This window comes from Ctenopharyngodon idella, chromosome 4, assembly GCF_019924925.1.
Source record: "Ctenopharyngodon idella isolate HZGC_01 chromosome 4, HZGC01, whole genome shotgun sequence".
Taxonomy (NCBI): Eukaryota; Metazoa; Chordata; class Actinopteri; order Cypriniformes; family Xenocyprididae; genus Ctenopharyngodon; species Ctenopharyngodon idella.
Genome location: NC_067223.1, coordinates 22,895,000 through 22,920,607, shown reverse-complemented (window position 1 = coordinate 22,920,607; position 25,608 = coordinate 22,895,000). Strand labels below are relative to the sequence as shown.

The window sequence follows — 25,608 nt, the reverse complement described above, 5'->3', positions numbered from 1 at the left end:
CTCACTTTCAGACACCAGCAAGCACCTGAGATAACTTCCGATTGTGATCCGATGGGAATTCTGATCACCATAGGAGGCAGGAATATATACATGTGATGCTAAAGGCTACTTAAGCTAATCATTGCCATAATAAATATGCTTATGGAAAATACCAGAGACTGTTTAAAGAACTTAAACAAAATAAATATGAATATAATCATGTATTTATTTGGTCTCATGTTTCGTCTGTTTCTTCCCTGTGCCTAACCGTACTAATGCATCCACATGTCATAGGCCTAACATATTCCAGTTAAGTCATACAACTCCTGTTTTGTGCTTGTTATGTCCCTTAGATGTAATTGGATATTTGGCTAGGGGTAAAACGGGAGTACAATATTAAAAGAAGTGTGTGTGTACCTCAAAATGAAGGTAGGGCAATAAAAGAAAAGGCGTCCAAAGCTTCGTTTTCGCACCCAACCACGTGACTGCTTCGTATTCTGATTCACATAACGTGAACCCTTGCGCAGATGTGAAGTGTCATTTGCTTTTCAGCAAAAGAATATGCCATAATGCGAATAAATATTTACATGTGCAGTTTTGTGCATGTTCAGTTTGTATTTATTCCCAGTTCATACTTAATTCTATGACAATCTTCATTTATTTTGATAATATATGCCCAAGCTCGCCTATTTCCCCCCCAAAATATTATTTACAGACTCATTTATTCGAATTGTCTAAGTAAAATGACATGTGAAAGACTTTCTTTTAAATGTATAATAATAATTTACATTGTTTTATGCGCTTTTCATAGCACAGACTGATTTATTACATGAAACAGTTCAAAAATAGGTCGTCTGGGACGCAAATGCAGTTTTTTTTTCCCACCTTTTGACCACAAGATGTCGTTAGTGTGAACCGTGTTGAAAAGCTTCGAGTAATGAACCTTTTTACGATACACTTGAGGGGAAAGCCTCGGTGCTTCACAAAGCTTCATTTCACCATCACTACAAATAACACTTAATACTGACAATACAATAACATCCCAGATAGCACACATACATCTGCAAGATGTCTGTTAAAGATCACTTCATCTGGAAAACATCTGCTGTTTACAAACATCTGATAGACATCTTTTAGATGTCAGTTTTACATACATTCTAAATCATAAACATCTTAAAGACATCTTCTAAACATCTATTTGACATCTGACAGGAAACGTCCAATAGACGTATTGCAGATGAGCAAACACTCTAAAAAATACGTCTTCCAGACGTAAACACACACCTCAAATAGACGTCTCCGAGATGTATGTGTGCTATCAGGGATGTTTGGTCTCAGGTCAAACAATGGCTGAAGGCACTAAACTTGAAGTGCCCACCCAAGCGCCCTTATGTGTGTTCGTACCATTTCATGGACGGGAAGCTGACTGAAGAACACCCTTACCCCGAGAAATGGCTCAGCTACGATGCGGTAAAGAAGTCACACCGGAGACTAAACAGGTTGTCAGGTAAGCTAACTTAGCTAGCCATGTGCATGTTAGCCTAGCGTTAGATTTGTAAAGTCCGTTCTATAAATACATTTGAGATCAGTAACGAGCAGTTAACAAAATAGAATGAATCTTGCATGATTACCATTGCCCACCTATATATTTCATATTTACAATAGTACAATAGCTCACGTTATTCCTGTAAGTTACAGAGATTGCAGATGCTAGAACCTCATCTGAGGGAGCATATAAATAAAATAAAAGGCTTTTAGTCTAGCTACAGTCTTGGCACAGTATTGCTCATTGTATGGAACTTGTAGCAGAACTTGCTGTAAAGGAGCCCAGATGAACAGCTTACAGGCCCTGACTGTAAACCCACAACCTAGCCACTGTAAGGCAGATACAACTCTGACTTAACTCAACTCAACTGTTTAACTCTAGGGGAGTTGGAAAATGAGCCTATTTTCAAAAAAAGTGGAGCGTTCCTTTAATGTTACATTTACCCCCAGTTTCACAGACAAGGTTTAAGCTAGTCCTAGACCAAAATGCATGTTTCAGCTGTTTTAACTGAAAGCAATTTGCACTGACAGATCTTAAAATATGCCAGAGCCCTTGTCTTGTCTCAAGACACACACCAGTAATGTTTACTTCTAGTTTACGTTTATACTTAAAAAATACTTAAAAATCCTAATTGAACTAAGGCCTAATCCTGGCTTAGTCTAAGCCCTGTCTGTGAAATCAGGCCTTCATGTACACCTAACAAATCTCACCTTTACCTTACCTTTTGCATATATTTATCTGGATGCCATTCACTGACCTTACTCCACTGTACAATTAAGAGATTTGACAAGATACTTAAACCCGTTTCACACATACTCCATTTGTAGTGCGTATTCCTGTTATGTTCAGTTGTTCTTCAAGAGTTCAAGGTGGCAGGTTAAGTCGACACTTGTGGTTAGAATTGGATGCCTGCCATGTACTGCAGAAGCGAGGGTGGTCTCAAAATTAAAGCCCTTTTGCACATGATGTACCTTTTCCTGCAATAATATTTTGTGCATGACGATTTTTAATAAAAAAATAATTTTTCATCAACGCATTGACTGATTGGATCTAATTGCATCAGTTTTGGTGTTTCCGCCCGGTTTAGTAGCCAGCTCCTTGGCCTTTGCCTTCTCGAGTTTAGAAATGAGTTTTTCAAATATCAAGTCTTATGTTGTGTACAAAATATTATTGCAGGAAATAGTACATGTGCAAAAGTGCTTTAATTCTGAGAACACCCTCACTTCTGCAGTACATGGCAGGCATCCAATTCTAACTACAAGTGTCGACTTAACCTGCCACCTTGAACACTTGAAGAACAACTGAACATAACATGCAATTTCAAAGACAAAAGAAAATACAATGAAGACTAATCATAAATGAGTACAATAAGAAGTATACATTTGAATATATGAAGAGGATTAATATATGAAGTAGGATTACATTAATAAGTGAAATCAAAGATAATATTGATAAACCATAAGCCATAAATGATAAAAATGATTAACATTAAATATGCATAAATTGCACAAATATGAATATTGACCATTTTGGACCCACCATTGATGGAATAATAAATTTATTAAGTAAAAATTATAGAGAGAAACAAATTAATCAAGTAAATAATAGACTGGATTTTATTCTAAACTAACAGATGAAGAGTAAAGGTCAGAGCATTGAGAAGTGGAAAACAAAAGAAGACATGCAGGCATCCAATATCTAACCACAATGTGTCAACATGACCTGTCATATTGGAACAATTGAATATAGCAATACATGCGTTTGTGTAAAAAAAAAAAAAATCCATATTTAAACAAGTTGTGAAGTCAAATATCTAGCTTCCGCCAGATCACCTTCCGTATTTACGAAGAAAGTGTAAACTGGCATCGGATCAGTTACACTTTTTCCGTAAGTTAAATAGGGAAGGCGCATGACGTAGCGTAAGCAAGAGTTTTACACTTTCTTTGTAACTTGAATACGGAAGGCAGTCTGGCAGAAGCTCGATATTCGACTTCATAATTTGTTTAAATATGGATATTTTTTTACACAAACGCATCGCTTCGCTTCAGAAGGTCATCATTAACCCCTGTAGCACATGTTTATGATGGATGAATGTGGATGGAAGCAATTTGTTCAGCTCATATCCGTGAACCCTATTCGTTGCCATTGTAAAGCTCAGATACATCAGGATATTTATGAATATTTTAGAATTAAAATGGCCTTCGAGATTTTCTTTGATCATTTTCCACTCATCATGACTCATCATGAGAGTTTTAGTCGCATAACATCGGTTAATGGAAACGCCGCCATTTCGCAATAGTTTTTATCGACCTTTAGAAAATATCGCAAAAGTTTTGCACAATTCTGTAATAGAAACTCGGCTGTGTACGTTTTTTTTTTTTGGAATAATACAGTCAGACAATGTCAGTTGCAATAGGGTTGATTTTAACACCGTGGTCACAAACCTGATATTTTTTTCAATATCTGATTTAAACAAATAATCTTTTAGGCCTAGGCATGCCACAGTTAAGAGATCAAATTTCTTAATTACATTTTATCATTCAACTGTATAATAAAAAAAATTATAATCTTTTTTTTTTTTTCTCATGGAGCTGCTCTAAGCTCTAAAAAAAACTAAAAAAAAAACTAAAAAAAACTGGAGATCTCATAATTTTGGATCCATGGCCAACAATAGTCGCAAAGTCTGGTAATGACAGCATTTGTGATTTCATGAGTTTGCAGTTTTAGAGTTATTCCTTATATTAAATATATCTATTAACCAAGATGGAGTGACTAATATCATAGCTTTACCATCCATATTAAGAGAACTCTGTAACATACATGTCTGCCCTGAGAGCAGAGTCTAAACTCTCTTCATTGCACAGCATTACTCCTAGTTTGTAAATGCAATGTCCTCTACCTATGCTAAGTCCAGTCCCAGTTTAACCAAATGGTGAATCAAGCATCCACTTAACTTCATATAGGGTTGGACTGGTGCCTATTGAAAGAAAAGTGCTGTACGTTGACAAAATGAAGAACTGCAATGAGACCAGTGAATTACCAATTTGTAAGTTGTGATGACAAGTCCAATTTTGAGGCGTTCTCTGTAGTGATCACTGTATATGCAGTACCTGCACCCACACGAGGGAAGAGATGGAAGTCCCCCACTTGTCAGTGAGTGGGGGTCATCAATCAGTTGAGTATGTTTGGCTGTTTTATTGTCTCTCTTCATCCAGTGTGTCTCAGTAATGTGATGAAGACCTGGTGGAGTATTGGAGTTTGACTCTGGATGCAGTTGTCTTTCTCTCTCTCCATCTCATTGCAGCTTGTTTCCATTGTTGTTTCTGCATTAACTCAGTCTTTTCATTGCCAGCCCTCAGAAGTGTCAGCTTCCTCTTTCAGGGGTGAGTTGAAGGGGAGAGCGCCTGTGTTTCTCTGCAGCCTGGGTCTTTAATTCTCTTTATCCCCACTTGCACACAGTTCATTCGCTCTTGTTTGTGTTGGGACATTCGTAGTCTCTTTTGGAAATTGAAAACTCAGAGAATGGCATAAATCAAACTGACCCCACATAGATTATCGTCACGACTGTATATGAGCAATCTGCTATGCTTTTACGCTACGCTTTTAAAAGCGTTCTTTCACGTGGAGTAACTCGTGACCGCATGGGAATATGTTGGTCTTGGACTCATTTTAATCAGGAGTATCCACTGTAAGTAATGATGTGCCATTTTCTACAATCTATGCATGTTTCATGAAGTTATAAGAGAAAATGCCACGTGATAGCTACATTTTAGTTTTAGTTAGCATCTGTGCGTTGGGTTTTATGTGTCGTAATTGCGTGATCAATATCTTGTGATCAGCTTATGGGATTATGCTGAGGTTGGACTCATTTTAATTGAGAATCTGCTGTAAATAACGATGTCCAATTTTACTTTTTACTTTTACTGTTTACTTTTACAATTACTTAACGAGCCTAAAAGAGTACCGATCTCATTGAGTATGAATGCGATCCGGACATCATCCGCCACGTTGACGTTTTCATGTGACCTACGACGTTATCACAAACGCAACAACTTAAAATATATGAGTGACAGGTTTAATTCATCTATCTGTAAATATCTTGATATTGATTAAACTTGCTCATTTTGTGGTCTTGTTGAAACAGCTGCCCATTTATTTTGTGATTGTAGTATAACCAATACATTTGGGGTTAATTAAAGTTTTTATATTTTTAACCCTACTAATGTGACCAACAGTTTTACCCTTAAAGATTTTTTTTTTTTTTTTAATTACGAAAACCTAAAATTGTGATCTCTTGAATATGTTGTTAATTTCTTTATTTTATATGCAAACATTTTCATCCACAAGCAAAAGTGGTTTAAATCTCCTGTTTTCCTCTTTCTCTTGTTGAGTTTAACTGTCGTTTCGTCCCTCAGGCTTATAAATAAAATATATATTTTTTGAAGCCTTATGATGAATTATTCAGATATTTAACCTTGTCATTGTGCTTTTTTTCTGGGTTTATAATCTCATACTATAATGTATGCAAACACATGATTTTTTTTTTTATCATTATGATTGTTCATTGTTAAAGATACAAGCATGGTGTTTACCCTGATCTTGTATGTAATTATAAGTTCTGCAATAAAAAAAAAAAATTAAATAAATAAAAAAAAGATATCAGTAACGGGTGCACTAACACCTCATTGCACCAGTAACTCGACAACCCTAGCTAGAACGGTTTTCCTCTGCTCGAAGATCTTGCTTTTGGAGATGATTTTGTACTCAGAAAATGTAAGTAAAGATAAGATTTCTGCAGAATGAACTGCATTGCTAGCCTACCCCAACACTTACACACAATAATGATAAATGCTGACCAATACTTAATTATATTACTTTTTTTTTTTTTTTTACTGAAAATGTTTTAGTAAAACAAGCAAAATGCAATTGTTTTGTCATATGACATAGCTATGCATGAACACACACTAGACAAATACAGCTGATGTGAATACATCTCAATTTAGTCAAGCAATGAATTAATGCATAAATTAATAAAATAATTATATATTATTTACTGACAACAATAGGAAACAACACATGAAACAAAGCTTTATTCAAACTTATTGTTCTAACAATCATGTATTTACAGTCCTGCTGCCATCTCAACACAGCTGTGCCCATTCTGCAGCTTTATTTTGAAGAAGCAGCTGACCACCGTGAACACCTGCACCTGTCTTTGCCATTCATCATGTCCCTCACTGCTGCTCTTCTCAATGGGGACACTGTTGATCCAGAGGATGAGGAAGACCATCATGACCCCTGAACCCCACAACCTTGAAGCAAGAGTGGGAGAAGATGTGCGGGACAATCTGGCTGCTGCTGTGTCTGCTCCAAACATTCATGTGCTCTCCATGAGCATGACTACCTGTAAAACATTTAAACAGATTAAAACGTTTTACAATTCATGTCAGCATTCTGTTTCTTGCCATATTTCATTTCATATTCATATATTTTTGTTGTAGCTTTATTACTTTTGTGGTATAGTGGTTAAACCACTGAGCTGGTAAGCAAAAGGTTGCTGGTTCGATCTCCGCAGCCAGTTCGATCTGTCCTTGAGCAAGATACTTTACTCCAGGTTACTCCAGGTTACTCCACGGGGATCGTCCCTGTAATAAGAGCACTGTAAGTCACTTTGGATAAAAGTATCTGCCAAATGCATAAATGCAAATAAATGTAAATGTGATTTTTGTAAATCCTTTGTTTGTTAGTGTCTGGGGCACAAACGCTCAATAAAGCTGCTTATTTCTTAAAGTTTACTTTTTCAAGGTACTACTGTAATATAAATGCATACATATATTTCATACAGTTTCTATTTGGGAGCATAAAGGGTTAATTCACGCAAACATATAAATTCAGTAATTATTTACTTGCTTGTTTCCCACTGCTTAAGTCATGGACCAGCATTGGACCAGCATAAACCAGCTCAAACCAGCATACCAGCTCCAAAACCTACCTTAACCAGAATATGCTGTTTTTTTCAGCAGGGGGGGTTTAAAGATTTAATTAAAAAATGTAAACCAATGGTTGGGTTTGTCCATATTTGAGGGTGAATTCTGAATTCTGGCAACAACAGCAACAAAAATAAATAATAATAATTATAGAATGTTATCTCACAGGACAATGTTGCAGTGAGATGTATAGATTATCTTCCATGTCAGAGTAGCAGTCAAGTGGACAGTCGTCTGCTTCATCACCAGGATTGAGGGCAATCCAGTAAACTGTGATTTCACACAATATACATGCATATGCTCAGAAAAGGAGTTGCATTAGTCCCAGTGGCAGTATGCATTTCTGTCACAGATTCAGGGATTGCTTCAGAATCAGGAGTATTACTGGACTGTGCTTCCCAACACTGTCTCATCTAATACTGTTTTGCAAGGGGTTTTCATTATATTTTGGTTGTTGTTGACCACAGATTAAATTTTTCTTAGACACCAGTGTGGTCCACTATCAAGTGAGGGTAGTGAGAAAAATAAAAAGAATCTTTGGTGTGAAACTTTATGAAACCTTGAGAAGAAGTCTGTAATAAAACCTCTTAGTTGACTCGACCAGCTCTTTCTTATGACTGGTGCAAAAATAATGTCACACTCAGTGCTGGGTAGATTACTTACAAATTGTGGTCAGGAACGTAATCTATACATTACACATATAAGGTAATCTAATCTGACTACTTTTTGATTACTTCTGACCTAACTCGTTTATCACATTGATTTTAATAGGATAATATTGTGCCATACTGATGTAAAAATACAAAGAGAAAGAAAATATATTCCAGTCTTTAACAACAACATGAAGTGCATTAAAGGGATAGTTCACCCAAAAATGACAATTTGATGTTTATCTGCTTACCCCCAGGGCATCCAAGATGTAGGTGACTTTGTTTCTTCAGTAGAACACAAATGATGATTTTTAACTCCAACCGTTGCGGTCTGTCAGTCGTATAATGCATGTCAATGGGAACTTCGTCTATAAGAGTAAAAAAACATGCACAGACAAATCCAAATTAAACCCTGCGGCTCGTGACGACACATTGATGTCCTAAAACACGAAATGATCGGTTTGCGCGAGAAACTGAACAATATTTATATAATTTTTTACCTCTAAAACACCACTATGTCCAACTGCCCTGCGCATCCGGTTAGTGAGGTCTGAAAACGCGTTCTGATGACAGAAGTGATCTCTCACGCTTTGCTTCAATGAGTGCGAGCGATCACTTTCGTTGTCAGAGCGCGTTCAGACCTCACTAACCGGATGCGCAGGGCAGCTGAACACAGTAGTATGTTTTTGGGGACATACTACTTTAATGATACAATATCATCTACAGCATCAGCCTCCTGTTTTTCTAGCAAAAGTCTTAACAAATTCATCCATATCTAAGCTACCAGTGATGGACTTTTCATGGGCCGGTGTCACTAAATGACTCATTTTTTGGTGTTACATACAGCAACGAAGAGTGTCCAGATCCTGTGACAGAGTCAGAAATGAGCTCTTACATAATGCTGAGGACACACCAATGACAAGAGCAGTTACATACAATTTATGTAGTTCTGGAAAAGTTTTGTAGCTTTGCAAGTGTTTGCACAAAGTTGACAGGTTTGTTTCACCAGTAAATTGTTTGGTAAGTGTAGGTTTGGCAACAACTATTCATTTGCCACACTTACACTATATGCAATTCAACATTTCACATGCACAGGTAATTCAATTTCGTTTTCTTTGGCAGCGCAGCATCAAATGGCTATTCATGCTTGCTAGTGTGGAAGATAAATTTCTTCTGACCTTTTACAATCAGTGTCCATAGAGTACCTCAAGGATAATGTTTTTGTAGGCAAAACCCGGAAGCGAGTTAGCATTTTAGGACTTCCGGTTCCATCGTCAATGGGTCATCATGACAAACAGAACATTTGGACAGCATTTCTCATGAAAAAGTGGATAAGTATTCATACACAGCGCATATCATAATCAGCGAACATGTTTTTAAATAAAGTTGTTTTCTAAATAAAGTTTGAGGAAGCTTGGCGGTGGTGACGTTGATCCATGACCATTATGTGCTGTAGTCCGTTTATAGCCTACTGTTAGCTTTTTATATCTGACCACTTTATTTAGGCTTCAAAATGTATAAATGTTGTGTTAACTTGTAAAGATGGTCTTGATAGACAAAACGTGTAAGTGTCATAACCCTTTGTTGAACACAGAGCTTATTTTTTGTGATTTTCCAAAAGTCTATGGGAAAAATGAATAGGCTTTCGATCGAGGGAACCCGTGCGCCGCTAACTTCCGGGTTGGCCTACACAAACACGTCATCCCTGAGGTACTCTATTGCATTAGAACTTTGGGAGAAAACACAGATATTAGACAAGAGATGGGCTCTCTCCTGCTTGTGTCCCACAGTCCTCTCAAAGCGGAATACGTTGAAACATTTATCTTTGTGGGGAAATATAATCAAACTTGAATTAAACTTAACGCGATTGGGCTAGTTTTGGGCTAGTTTTGATAAGCAATTAAGTTGATTTTTGTGGTAAAAACAGGCATTTCTACACTACCACAATGAAATCAGCAGTACAGTGGAAAATTTGCTCAGGTGCCTCAAGAGGCAAAAATTCAACCTTTACCAAAAATAACATTGTTCCATTATTATTATTATTATGATTACGTGGAAATTCACATGATAGATTTCAAGGTTTTATAATTCTGAAAAAGCTATATTACATACTATTTTAACCTCAAATTGGAATTGGCCTTCAATATTCACCTTCACCAAAGTTGTTGGGGACAGGGGCCAAAAGAATCCCTCCACATCGGTCTCTCGGTTGTGAAGTTTCCTTTCATGGGCCGATATATCACAGTCTTCACAGTACAGCTGTTCAGGAATCCAGTCTTTACAGCGGATAACAGATAGCACTGCCTGACTCCAACATCTCTTTCCTCAAAGCTGCCTACTTCATTTTATTCTGGGCCATGTGAACTGACCGAGTGCCGGATTTGAGCTCTGAATGTCTTTGGTATCAGCTAACACATCCTCTAACTCTTTAAGAAGAATTCCTGTACAAGAAAAAATGGTAACACTTTACAATAACTGCGTGCTGTGAATCATTAAAAATTCCTGTACACCTCCAGAAAACATGACTGTTGAGTAAAATGAAACTAAGCCTCTGCGATCTGATATAAAAATAAATAATTTCTGTAAAGTGTAACCATTGCTGAATAAAAATTTATTAGTGCCAACACTGGATTACAGGAGTGCCAAAATACAACAAATATTTTTTATAAAACAATAATAATATAATAAAATATTTCAGTGTCAAAACTACCTCAGTACTAACTTTCTAAGTTTTGTTAAAGACACTTGTTAATAGGTTGCTATTATTGTTAATAAAATGTATATTCTCTGTTAAATAAAACTCCTTGTGAGTGTGCATTGAGTGCTCCCCCCAGACCTTACCGGGTTAGAATTAATAGTGGTGGCAGCTTAAGTACGAGCCCACGATAAGAAATCTCGCCAGTGCCCCCTAGTGGCGGCTGGGTTCATTACAGTATCATTAGAAAGATTAAAGACTCCAGCTTCGATATTTGACCACTGTTTATGATAAAACTAGGTTGCAGTGACATTAATTTATGCCAGGAGTGCAAAATAATTAGTCTTTAATATTTTTATATTTTGAATAGATTATCAACGCGAATATGAATTCACTCACGTCTTCTCCTATTTGTTTGTGTTCACACAGCCTCACTGAACAGCGTCCGTTAGGGCTCTTAGTCCAAAAGTGCGCTTATATGGAGCAATATTGATTTATCATGTTTGCAAAATATTTCATGATACAGAACATCATTTCTATTCATTTCTCACTGAATTATGTGATCTGAAGAGCTGAAAGAGCGTTCAGAGCAAGCTCTGTCTTTACTGTTCCTGGTTTGCATCCAGCTGCCTGTCAATCATCTTAGGTGGCACGTTTCTGGATGCAATTTTCATGCAATTTAGTGTATTTTCATATGAATAAAGAATGTTTACATTATAAATGCTAAGCAGATGTAGCAATTAGCTGCATACAATATGCTGAATATAACATATTTCAACATCATTATATGACTAAAAGCCACATATAGATTGTGATTGGAAGTTAACACAAACTTTTGATGGTGGTTTAAAGTGAGTTTTGAATAAAAGTAATACTAATCTTTTAAATTGTTTTATGTAGCTTGATGCTAATTGTAGCTCTAATGCACCTGTAGCACCAGGAACTATTCTATTACAATCTAATTTGTTAAAAAATTCAAGAATACATTTTTGTTTGTTTTCTAGAAAGTGGATTAATGTATAGTGGGATGAAAGTGGTGTTGATGGGCAAGCCATATAATGCCAGAATAAAGGCTAATAATGGCTGAATATAAACAAAAGAATAATGATAAAAGAATAATAAAGATTAAATCTTTTATCGGCAGAGATGTGAAAGGTTTGTTGAGTGAGAACAATAAAACATGAATGGAGCAGTTCTCCTCGCCAGACAATAGACTGCAAGTAGGTGTTTATAGGGCAATACAACATTTTATTAGCATCTTATCAGTCTTCTCTAAATACTCACATGAACATGGTCTTAGGAAATGCTTCATAACATGTGCAATTTTAGAGATATCATCCTCAGATTTGAAATGAAGCATGAGCACACTTATGGCTTCAGTTTAATTGTGGTTATAAGTTGTTATACCACATACAAATAATATTTTTATACATTTAAAAATAATACATCATATTTATATGTTTTATGTTTGAGCTTATATATCTCCATTTTAATAACAGTCTGGGTAATTCTGAGTCTTGAACTGTAAACTCTCAATTATTATCTTTCTAAATATATTTTAGTTGTGTCTATTCAGAATAACTTCTGAGCAGCAACCCTTTTATTTTGGGTATGTCATTTATACCCCACTTGCCAAAATGGGGGTGTCTAGTAAGGGGTTGAAATATGAAAAACTAAATCAGTTGTGTAATACTACACTGAAATAGTACTGCACATTACAGATGTGTTTGCTCAGAAAAAAATGAGTTTTCCAAACAGAACATGACAGTGAAATTAGAGACCTTACGATTTAAACAGGTATAGGTCATAGGTCAGACATCAAGCATCAGCCAAGCCTTAATTATAACTATACTGCAAGGACAGGAGCTCATTTATTTGTATCATATCTTCTATTTTTTGCTTTGTAGAATCATTGCATTGCAACTTTTGGCAAAATGTCAGATTGCTTGTTTATCTCTTGGTAAAAACCAGGATCTGAAGCAGTGGATGCAGTAGTTCCTCTGTTGATGGAAGGCTGCAGACATTGTCCTCACTTTCCTGAAAGTCTTCAGTACTTCTTTGTATCATTTAATTACTTCTTCTAGCTGAACAAAAGAAAACTGTCAATGGACCAATTGAACATTTAATGATAAATGGCAATAAAACATTAAAAATTGAGTTTTTAGTTCCTCGCCACATTTATCTCTGGCTGCTCAGTGTGGGATTAAAGCAAATGACCAGAATTTTACAGGATACGAGTCATTTTAAATCTACACATCATGATATAGTAATTATATTACTAACCGAAGTTAAAATTCACACCAAAAACCATAACTATAACTATATTTGCATCCACATCAACGAATGATAACGGTCTGTTTATTCTAAGCTCACGCTGCAGTTTCAAAGTGTGTACAACATCGCTGAATATCTGAGGTAATACTTCTCTCCATTTATTCAGAGGGTATGAACAATTGTTTTCCAAATCCATTTTCTTGAAAAGGGGGTTTGACTTGTCAAACAGTGATGGCTTTGTCTGGACCTTTGCGATTAACTTCTCCAATGTCGTCTGCCATTTTAAATGTGTGAGCCCTTAAATTAGAATGGATTCTGATTGGCTGGCAGTGTTTTATCATTCAAGAGCTGGGAAAAAAATCATTCTGAAAGTGATCCCAATGAAATTGTTTCTCTATATCGTTTTAGCTGTGGTGTTATCTATTCTTTAATATTGAGAACGATTTTTAGAACTATATCTTTACTGTTATAGTTATCGTCCTTGGTGTTAATGGGCCTTTTGTGGTATGGAGTAATAGAACTTTGAACACACTGAAAAAGGAAAAAAAAAACATTCGCCTACATTTTACTCATAACTGAGCCCCTTGCCACTATTTTACAGCTTTGTACACAAAGAAGTCCCAAGTGTACTCATTGATCAAGTCCAACAGAACGAAAAGTTTATATCCCCAGCGTATAGGCTTATTTTTCATATACTGTTTCAGCCAGATACATGGCAACCATCCACTCATCAATTGAAATTTCCTGGCCAGGTGTTTATTTTGCAGGCATCCCTCATCTTAACGTATAGTGGCTTTATTTTGCAGAGAATTGTGCTGTACCTCTTCTCATTAGCAGCATCGTCCATGTAAGTCTAAATCTAGTGACAAAATCGCTAAACTGGCAACACTGTGAACAAAATACAAAACAAAGAAAGACTTGGCTTGGCACAAAACATACCAAATCTATATGTGACAGTCCACCAAGCTACTGAGGTAAAGGGAGTAGCAGATCCCAAGAAACTTTTTTCCGGTTTTCAAGCTGTACAGATTACCTCCTCGCCAGAATCAGTTATTGCAGGGAGTTTTACTAGACCCATATAAATTATCAAGGCCATGAATGCAAACATATATGTTTGTAATGTCACGTCAATCCACGGGTTGGAGGGCTTCGAGTGGTGAGTTTAGCCAAAGTCATTGGTGTTTTCAATTATTTTCTGTAACATGGAGTTTGTTAAAAAAGTTGGTAAAGCTATAAAACTGTAGGTAGCTGTACGTATGAGTTGAGGTCCTGGTGAATTGATGGGTCTGAATGTGGGCTGTGGTGGTGTGACCTCTGGAACGTCAACATGATCCCATCTTGCTTCAGATGTGCTGGTTGACTTCTCAGCTTGATTGTTGCTGCTGCCAGTTCTCCCTCTCCCCGTCCTCTGCCTCTTGGTCTTCTGCTGGCAGAACCTCTTAGGGAAGGTGTGGGATGAAGATCCTCTCCTGATGAGCTGCTGTCATCATGTCCCTCAGTATGTGGCTTTTTGCTGACTGGCTCCCAGTCTTCATCCGATTCAATGTCAGATGATTGTCTGTGATATAAAAAACAAAGAAATAAATGAGGGAGAGTAATTAATGACAGAATTTTCATTTTGGGATGAACTAACCCTTTAAGGTAATTGCAAGTAACCACTCAAAGCAGTGTATTCATTTGGTACAATGTTTAGTCCTGTAGTCTTGTCAAATGTAACCATGTATAATAAGCAACGTCACATATAAAGATTGTGATTATATCTTACATAGCTAAGTATCACTCAGCACAGACGGATGCAAGAGTGTGCCAAAGAAAGTCACTTTCTTTCTCTAATGCTTCTATCCGTTTCCACCGGTGATTCCTCAACAGCTGCCTGGAGTCCTTAACATTGACACATGCAAATATGCAGTTTTAATAATGACATTACAGCAACTAGTAATCACCATCACTCATTGTTTATGTTCCCTAAATCTTAGTTTATTTTCCATCCTTTGATTTCCTCCTCCGCAACATAATTGGAATGTGGAGAATCAAAATCCCGTCTCTGGAATCAACGTAGAGGTTAAAAATAGGCTTTCTAAATTTCCATGATTGTGTCTATAATGGTGCGGTTGATTCAAAACAATATGCTTTGGGAGCAGACACAATTAATTGACTTATTATATTACAGTCAATAATACAGATGTAGCACTAGTTCTGCAATGCGCCACATGATTATGTAATGCATGGAGCATCGCAGAACTAGTGCAAGATGAGAATTTGTGGTTAAAAAGTTTATAATTTGTAATTTTTTTTTTTTTTTTTTAAATGGCTGATCGTTTCATTAGATAAGACCCTCGTAAGATTCCTCGTCTGGGATTGTGTAGAGCACTTTGAAGCTGCAGTGAAACTGCAATTTGGACCTTCAACCTGAGATATGAGATTTCAACGACGGTCATTTTTGCTGGATTATGAGATTTCAATGACAGTCGGTTTTGCTAGGTTCTGAGATCTCAATGACGGTTGGTTTTCAGTGTCAGTCGGTTTTGTTCTGTTATGAGATTTCAAAGACAGTCGGTTTTGTTTCTTTAGGAGATTTCAATGACGGTCGGTTTTCAGTGTCAGTCGGTTTTGTTCTGTTGTGAGATTTCAATGATGGTCGGTTTTATTTGGTTATGTGTTTTTAATGACGTGTTTTATTCGGTTATGAGAATTCAGTGATGGCTGGTTTTGTTCGGTTATGAGATCTCAATGACGGTCAGTCAGTTTTGTTCCTTTACGAGATTTCAATGACAGTTGGTTTTCATTGTCAGTCAGTTTTTTTCAATGACGGTTGGTTTTGAGATTTCAAAGATGGTCAGTTTTGTTCCTCTACGAGATTTCAGTGACAGTCGGTTTTGCTGGGTTCCGAGATCTCAATGACGGTCATTTTTGCTGGTTTATGAGATTTCAATGATGGTCAGTTTTGTTCCTCTACGAGATTTCAAGGACAGTAAGTTTTGCTGGGTTCCTAGATCTCAATGACGGTTGGTTTTCAGTGTCAGTCGGTTTTGTTCTGTTATGAGATTTCAAAGACAGTCGGTTTTGTTTCGTTAGGAGATTTCAAAGACAGTCGGTTTTGTTTCGTTAGGAGATTTCAATGATAGTCGGTGATTTGCGCCAAAATTTATGTAGTTGGCATTAACACAGGCAAAATGATGAAAAAAAACAAAAACAAAACAAAACTGAGAAAGACAAAAATGTCCTTAAGGTCGAAGAGAGGAATGGAGGTGGTTGGCATGTCATGGTTTTAATAGACATAGGTCGTAGCAGCAAACAAACTGTGCAATGATCATGCTGAATTTCTGACACTGTCAGAAAATTATCGTAGGCTATGTTTGGTCACAAGACTGTGACAATGACCTTTGTTGAGCCTCTCTCACTGTACGACACAGGACCACCGATTAGGAGCCATGATCACAGAAAATCGTGCAGTATGTCTCGGTGTCCTGACATTTCATTCTACCCGTCAGATTGTCCTACCTGGGCTTACTGTGGTTGCGCACATTAATATTACATCATTTTTGTCATGATAAATAACACAAAATTACTGTATTTGTTTTGTTGCAAGGGTAGGTTTAGTGTTATATTGTAGATGTAGACATTAATAAAGCACAATTTGATAGGTAGCATTTTTCGCTGCCGATTTGTACATGTTCTAACGAATAATGCTACATCAGATTGTGCTACCACTACTGTACTTGCATTATTATAAGGGTAGGTTTAGGGTTGGGGTAGGTGTAGATGTTAATGAAGCCTTAAACCACATTAATAACATGCTGAAGCATTTTTCGCCGTCGAATTGTGCTACCTACTGTTTCAATGGGAGGTAGCAAAAACTGACAGGGTAGAACAAACTGTCAGAACAGCAGGCTTTAGAATGTTTCAGCTAGTCGTTAAGTGTGTCCCCAGCTGACAGAATCTGGTTTTTTTTTGTTTTTTTCTACACTTTTGAAAATGAAATGGTCATTGTCCATTGTAATGACTAAGACAAATCAGACACAGTAATTTGTTATATTTAACAAATAATCTTTAAAACTCACTCTGGGGTCTGTGGACGCATCCCCTAAAAGACCAACTGATAAAATGGTTTATTGTTCTAAAGAAAGTAATGTGGAAAAGCAGAGGCCATAGGGAAGACACAAAGCCTGTAAAAACATACTCTAATGCTTCAATTTACAGACAAACTGTTCTATAAATGAACATGCATCCAAGGACATTGTGCGTATGATTATTGTTATAGTGTATCTTGCATTGTATTGTTTTATGAATGTTTTATGATAGAACCAACAGTTAACCTCATTGTGTATATGATATACTGATACCTGTGCAACATAGTAGTACTGCAAGAATCATTAATAGTTTCTTTATCAGCCTCCATTCCAGTTACATATGCAAATGATCTGCTTGAGACAAAGTATCGTAAGTTTCCCTCCAAGAGCTTAAGCTAACATTGGCTCGCTGACCCTGTGGAGGTGGGACCACCACACAGAGTGAAAAAAGGCACTGTCAGTATCACTGCCTTCTCTTGCTCCTGTGACTGACTCGAGACACCTCCTGCTGGGTGGCCTGTTGGTCCAGGCTGGCAGACCTAAACCTGTACTCCAGCCATGTGCTTACCTAGAAGAGAGAGAACTCTTTCCTCACTACAAGAGTCAAACTAACCATGCAAGTTCATCATAATTTCTTCATTCAACACAGAAGAAACCAACTGCAACTTCAACACCATCGATTCACGGAACCACGAAGAACCTGTTCAGAACACAGACTGCTTCTACTGCAAGACATGCAAGCATCGAATCTTTTAGCAAAATGGGGTTTTAGGATAAGCAGTAGAATCCTCTGAACTAGATGTTTTGAAATCAGAGACTGGTGGTTCTTTTCATGGTTTAATTACTCTTTTCCATGGCCTCCTTCCCTATTCCTATTTCCAGCTTCATTCTGCCATTTTTCATTTTCCCAGTGTGTGTGATTGTGTGTCTGTGTTTGTTAGTTTAGTTATGTTTTTGTGATTTAGTTAATAAAACTTGTGCACAATACATATTTGATTATGACTCCCTGCCTGCAAATAAATGTCACTAAAATAATCTCCATCTTGTTACACGCTCTAAGCGCTGTAAATGCTAAGAAAGAATTATTTTTCTGTGGCCATGAAAAATACCCTTTTCTTAGAACTAATTGATAATCAATACTGAGTGTTCACAGGATGAACTGATTTATTGTAATGTTAATGTAGCTACATCAAGTTAATCTGATTAACTAATTCAAATATTCACTAACAAGTTATGAATAATTTTTAACATTTCCCCTTTGAGCTAATTTGTTCTAACATAGTGAATATGCAAGTAATTTCTGAAACTGTTGTATTTTGTAAATCTTTTACTACATACAGAACACTACAGTTGCATTCCAGAATGAGTCTGCAAATGACGTTTCAGGTCTCTTCGATACGTGAAACTCTTCTCACACTGAGTACATGTGTAAGGCTTCTCTCCAGTGTGATTTCTCATGTGGACATAAAGGTTCCCTTTATGATTGAAACTCTTTCCACACTGATAGCAGGCGAAAGGCTTCTCTCCGGTGTGAGTCATTACATGATTCTTAAGGTGATTGCCGCTTATGAAACTCCTTCCACAATGATGACACATGAAATGTTTTTCTTTCAAGTGAATCTTCATGTGCTGATTAAGGTTTCCTTTATGAGAAAAGCTCTTTTCACACTGTTTGCAGGTATAAGGCTTCTCTTCAGTGTGAATTCTCACGTGGATAATAAGGTTTGCTTTACGTGCAAAACTCTGTTCACATTGTTTGCAGGTGAAAGGCTTCTCTCCAGTGTGAATTCTCATGTGGATATTAAGGTTTCCTTTGCGTGCAAAACTGTGTCCACACTGTTGGCATGTGAAAGGCTTCTCTCCAGTGTGAACCCTCATATGGACTTTAAGGTTTTGTTTTTGAGTGAAACTTTGTCCACACTGTTGGCAGATATAAGGGTTCTCTCCCGTGTGAATCCTCATGTGGACTTTAAGGTTTTGTTTATGAGCAAAACTGTGTCCGCACTGTTGGCAGGTAAAACAACTGTTAGATATGGTTTTCTGAGCTCTTTTTTGAGAGGATTTTTTTTTAGTCTGTGTGGATTTTTCTCCTGTCATGAAATCACGATCTTTCTCTTCCATTTCATTCAGTTCTTGACTCTCTTCTTTCAGTGCCATCAGGTCTAAAGCGAAAGAAGACAAACACAAAATTAACAGCAGTTCAATAGCATAAAGCAACAGACATCAAAAGACTGCATTAAAACAAGAAAGCCAACAACACGTATGCTAAGCAAAATAATTTGTAAATTTATGAGGATGAGGGAGAGATGTTCTCTAAAGCCTGTCAACACATTGTCGACTGTCCACTGTTGTTATTTGTTAAACTTAAAGGCTTTAAAAATACATATAAAAAACTTTTGCAAATAGATTGAAAGAGAACCCAAATAACATCAGGGTGGCCACGGGTCCTTAAAAAGTCTTAAATAAAGTTTTCCCAATAAAAGACCTTATAAACTTTTAAAGTATTGAGGCCATGCGATCTCATTCCTAAATTACAACAATTCTCCTGTCTTTTAAACTTTTAGCAAAATCACACCGGAACATTCAAATCTGCGTTTGCGCTGCGCTGACCCAGAGAGAGCAGTTAGGTATGAAACAGCTTCACAAACAGTCTTGTCAACCACACAGTCGTTATTTCTGTTACAAATATTAATTTCAGATAAAAGTGTATAGTTCGGAAACACTAATGTCTACGTTAGCGATCAAAATAGAGTGAATCACCTTTTGAAAGTAACAATTGTATGAATTTCATTGTTATACCACTAGGTGGCGACAAGAGACTGTTTAAAAATGTATTTTGCATTGAATCATTCATTCAACAGATTTGTTAAAAAAAAAAAAGCAATTCTAGTTATGAAACAATAAAGTACTTATAAGTCGTTGAATAATTCATTCACAGCATGTTTTAATAAGTCATTTAGATTCATTAAACATTTTAAATAGACTGAAGCAATTAACATTTTGTCAAAACCTCTAGTAAATTGTTTAGTTTAGGACTTGTAGTCTGTTCAGAACTGTGGGAGGATCATGATCTGTTTGAAACCAAAAAAATTTGGATTCTTAATTTATCCAGAATCGTGCAGGTCTACGTTATTCAAAACGTTATTAGAACGTTCAAGAATGTTCTTTTAACCAAGCAAGAACGTTAATACAACGTCTAAAAAACTGGATGCTTTGAACGTTCCTAGAACAATCAGAAATAAAGTTTTTATAACTTAATGGGAACGTTATGGAAACGTTCTTATAACATAAAATTGTTAGCTGGGTTCCAGGATGACAATGCCAAGATTCATCAGGCTCAAATTGGTAAAGTATGGTTGGGAGGGAGCATGAAGAATCATTTTCACACATGAATTGGCACCTCTGAGTCCAGACCTTAACCTCATTGAAAGTCTTTGGGATGTGCTGGAGGAGACTTTACAGAGTGCTCACCTCTTGCGTTGTCAATTCAAGATCTTGATGAAAAATTGATGCACCTCTTGATGAAAGTAAATGTTGTGATGTTGTTTCCATCAAGAGATGCATCAATTTTTCATCAAGATCTTGGACTTCTCCGTCTCGACTCTAGGCTTGACCCGAGACCTAACTGTAACTTGCAAAACAATGACTAAGTCTTACCTGTTTCTGTTTTAAAACTGTTTGTATCGCTCACAAACATCAACAGTTTGATTTTTTAAGAAGTCAACATTTTAATAAGGACGAAATGACTGCTCTCAGCTTTGAGAATGAAACCAACCTGTTTGTTTCTCAGTTTCTTCGTGTTTCACTCTGAATGTTTCTTCAATCTTTATGTCTTCACTCTCCTCTTTAATAAATGTCATCTTCATGTCTTCATGCTCCTCTTTAATAAACGCCATCTTTATAATAGTGTGTCACGTGGATCTCAGTCGCTTCAAGGGTCTTCCTGTGTGTTTGGACACTGTCATGATAAAGATAACAATAATTAACAGAAATAAATCCAAACTAAATCTCAATCAGCTCTAGTTCAGTAATTCAGTGCACTGGTAAGAGAGTCAGAATGAGAGTTGATGGACTTAAATAAGACAAAAAACATAATAAACTAGCACTAAAAATTACTAAAAGAGCACACCTTACACAGACAATTCATATTTATTTAATTGTGATTTGATATTAATTGATTAATGAAAACATTTTCAGTTGGTTTGTAAAAATTACACATGTACGTGTCTTCAGTATGCGGTTATTCGAGCGCTTCGAATCACTGAATCGTTTCGCAAAGCATTCGGTTCAAATGACTCGGAGTTTCAGAAAGCTCAGTTTCTCTCGTCACAACTTGTCAGTGACCGAATTCATGTTTACAATGAACTGATTCACGATAGAAGGAGGGAAATGAGACGCACCTTTTCTGTTAGTCATGTGTGAATGCACTTTACTCTTAAAAACAACTTTCATTATAGTGTTACATTCAAAAAATAATTAATTTACTTTATAAGCTTGCAAAACGATTCAATTGACTGAACAGTTTGCATTGCTTTAAACACTTTACATGCATAAAACCACAAACCTTTCTTCAGCCGAATCATAACAGATGCAGGAGCGCGGCGCAGCCTTATTACATCACATATTCTGACCAAAATAAAAGCCCTGCTCACAAACCTGCATAGAAATGTACAAATTTACGTATAATATTAAAAAAATATTAATAGTTAAATAGAGAGGTTCTGTCTGAATGTACCGTTTGGATACAGAATTTCATTTATACCAAATATTACAGTATTAATATTCAAGTAGTGACAAATGTGGTGTACAGATAAAAATACATGTTAACCCTCATGTACTGTTGCAGGTCAGTTTGACCTGTTTTGACATTTGAGTTGTCGAAAAATACCAGTTAACCTGTTTTTTGACTTTTTCTCATTTAGGGTCATGAACATGCATGCAAAGTTTCAACACACTGATGTGTTTTTACATATTCACACAAAAGTATGTTCGTGATGTTCACAGGTCAATTTGACCCGCATATTTTAATGTTCTAAGGCAACTGTACATACCCAAAATAACATTTCTTGGATATATTTTGTTATTTTAGTTTTTGAACTACCCTTCGAAGCTAAAAAAAAAAAAAAAAAAAAAAAAAGGAGCTTTTCCTCACTTATTTCAATACAAAAAAATATTTTGTCAGCCTCATATGGTAAAAATGAGCTATCATTTCTTTTTTCAATCTATCTCAAATAAAAATCATACCTATGCTGTTTTTCTTGAAATTTTGTGACTTTTTCTCATTTAGGATCATGAACATGCATGCAAAGTTTTAATATGCTGATGTGTTGTGAAATGTGCATACAGAAATTTTATACGTTCTTAACTGTTCGTGGGCAATTTGACCCATATTGACAGCTGTTCAAAAGAAACTACTAAAGTTTGTGAAAATAAAAGGTTGTTTCACCTGTTAGTGTCTGTCCCACTTTTTGAGCATAGACTTGAAAAGGACTTTTACAACTGAAATTATTAAAAATCTTGAAAACTTCAGAGCACAGACTTAAGTTTGTTATCTTTTTAGAGGGAACACTTCAGATTATTGTACAAGTAAATACGGGTGTAAAAGTAACGTTAAAATTAAATTTAAAATATATATTTTTATATTTTATATAAAATATATATTTTACAAATCATGTTCAACCCTAAAACTTAAAGAAATTCAAAACTTAATATCTGAACAAGTTCTGTGCCAAACTTATGTTGATTTCTCAAAAAAATAACTTTCAGTAAGATGTTTTGTGCGCAGTACCAAACTTGTCCACTAGATGACATCCAGATTCCACCAGTGACCATATAAGGACTCATCGATTTCCATATATGGTTTGAGTGATTTAATGTGTTAATTAGATTTATTAATCACAGTGGAAAAATGCACTTTGCCCACCCCCAGACCTACACAGGTCATCTGACATATACAGTTGACTGAGGACTAATAAGGAGGGTGATGGAGCCTATAGAATTTAGTTAGAATGTCCGTAAAATTCAAGATATGAGGCAAAAAATGAGGGTTTTTTTTAGTTTTTGTCTCATATTTACATCATACATTGCTAAAAGTATTGGGACACCCCTCCAAATCATTGAATTCAGGTGTTCAAAATCAAGCACCCAGACATGCTGACTGCTTCTACAAACATTTGTGAAAGAATGGGTCGCTCTCAGGAGCTCAGTGAATTCAAGCGTGATACCCTGATAGGTTGCCACTTGTGCAACAAGTCCATTCGTGAAATTTCCTCACTACTGAATATTCCACGGTCAACTGTTAGTGGTATTATAACGTGAAGTTTTTGGTCCAAAAATTAGAATCTGTTTTTTCTGAATTTAGTAGTAGGAAATTACTAGTCATCCAATTTTTTATATCAGCTATGCATTCTGTTAATTTTGTGAGTTGGTAAGTTTTGTCAGGGCGCGAAGAAATATAGAGCTGAGTATCATCAGCGTAACAGTGAAAACTAACGCCATGCTTCCTAATGATATCTCCCAAGGGTAGCATGTACAGAGTGAACAGCAACGGTCCTAGTACTGAGCCTTGCGGTACTCCATATTGAACTTGTGATCGATATGACATGTCTTCGTTTACTACTACAAACTGATAACGGTCAGATAAGTATGATTTGAACCATGACAATGCAATTCCACTAATGCCAACATAATTTTCAAGTCTATTCAAAAGAATATTGTGATCAATAGTGTCAAATGCAGCACTAAGATCCAGTAACACTAATAGAGAGATACAACCACGATCTGATGATAAGAGCAAATCATTAGTAACTCTAATGAGACTGGGAATCCTCACAGATACCATTTCTTTCCAAGAAGGAACATAGTTGTGATGAAATTTTAGGATAGGAATTTTTCCAACATTCAACATAATTTTTTTTTCCTTTTTGCCGTTTAACATTTAAACTGATGCTGGTTAAACTCCATCCACACACAGGATTAGGGCTGAAAGATGAATCGCATTTGCGATAATATCGTGGTATGACAAAACGTGATTTTTTTTTAACCGTAAAGGTTGCGATTACACACTCGTCACATGATACAAGAGTAAGCAGTCTGCAGAGGAAGCATCAACTTGGCATGCTACGCATATGTCTGGCCTACAGAAAAGCACAGTTTATGTTTAATCTATCTATTATTGTGTTGTTCATACTATACAATAGAGATGGGAGAAAATATTCTCTCTCTAACGATTCTGGATTGATCCTGAGCTTAGTTTTTAACCACAGATGCGTGATGGCGCTGCGTGTGCTTTAGAAACTTATTCTGCTTGCTTCCAATTGCTCTCTCTCAAACACACACACTCGAACCATCCACAAAATGATCTTTAATAAAGTTCGGAAAGGTGTGAGTTGACACTGCATAGAGGACGGAACAAAACCTTGCCAGAGCTGTAACGTGCCGTAGACACGTGCAGTGTAAACAAGGCTTGAGAGTGTTGAGGAGAGTTGAAGTCAGGTCAACTTTATGGTAATGAGCTATGACGTGGTTCAACGGCAACCAATCGCAGTGTAGAGGTCCTCGCTTGAGAGGATTCCGATTGATTGCCACAGCTTGTCATTTACTTTAACCCTCGTTTGAACGCACAGTACAGCGTTGTTGGCAGCCAAGGCGAATTTTGACGCTCTCGCCAGCGGCGGTGTGAACGCACAGTAGGAAAACACCGGCGGGCGAGATGATACATTGCAAGCGTCAGCGATTCTCACAGCGCATCCTGTGCAATGAAGCATGCGAATGTCTTTGTAATTCACTTCAACCAGTTTGGTTGTGCTTATTGCTATGCCATACTTTATTTTGCTGTAGCCCACGGATGAACTTAATACACTTAAAAGTCCAGTTGTGGATGACAAGAGAAAAAAAAAAATCAAGTTTTTCAACTTCGAATCTCTTGTTGTCAGTTTCTGGCCTCCTAGTGATATGAGCGGGAGTTTACACAGGGTGATTATTTTTACTTTAAGCCTCATTTACACTGCATGCGTCTGCGGCACATTACGGCTGCGACGCTGCTACCAGAGCTGATACGTGGCCACTCTAGTCAATGCTCGTGTTTACACCAGCCGCGCCGCGGTGCGTTTTAGAAGTGTCCCAGAAGTGGCTCGCCGCGCCCTTTCACTAAAGATGGGAGCCTCGCCTATTTTTGACGGACACCGCGTCCAAGACGCACAGCTCAAATACAAAATAAAGTCAAAAGAATCACCCTGTGTAAACTCCCACTCATATTTCACATCACTAGGAGGCCAGAAACTGACGACAAGAGATTCGAAGTTAAAAAACTTGAAATTTCTTTGTTCTTGTTGTCCATAACTGGACTTTTTAGTGTATTAAAGGGATAGTTCACCCAAAAATGAAAATTTGATGTTTATCTGCTTAC

The 25,608-nt window shown here is 36.7% G+C and overlaps 1 protein-coding gene and 1 long non-coding RNA gene across 13 annotated transcripts in view; both read right to left on the bottom strand.

Moving 5' to 3' along the window:
- Positions 1-6,600: 6,600 nt before the first annotated feature.
- LOC127511315 (uncharacterized) lies at positions 6,601-7,148 on the bottom strand. The gene is made up of 2 exons (XR_007929997.1): positions 7,036-7,148; positions 6,601-6,929 (listed from the first exon to the last, which is right to left on the bottom strand). It is a non-coding gene; the product is annotated as an uncharacterized LOC127511315 (long non-coding RNA).
- Positions 7,149-18,347: 11,199 nt separating this feature from the next.
- The window catches only part of LOC127511188 (gastrula zinc finger protein XlCGF8.2DB-like), a 163,346-nt gene continuing 156,085 nt past the window's right edge, over positions 18,348-25,608 (bottom strand). For 9 of the 12 annotated variants that reach the window (XM_051891881.1, XM_051891882.1, XM_051891883.1 and 6 more), the window contains exon 3: positions 18,348-19,363. In XM_051891881.1, coding sequence (XP_051747841.1) covers positions 18,546-19,363 — 818 coding nt within the window. In that variant the 3' untranslated portion in view covers positions 18,348-18,545. Of the gene's footprint in view, positions 19,364-20,976; positions 21,160-21,765; positions 22,329-25,608 lie in introns of those variants that run through there. The other 3 variants (XM_051891890.1, XM_051891888.1, XM_051891889.1) reach the window with 2 other exon arrangements.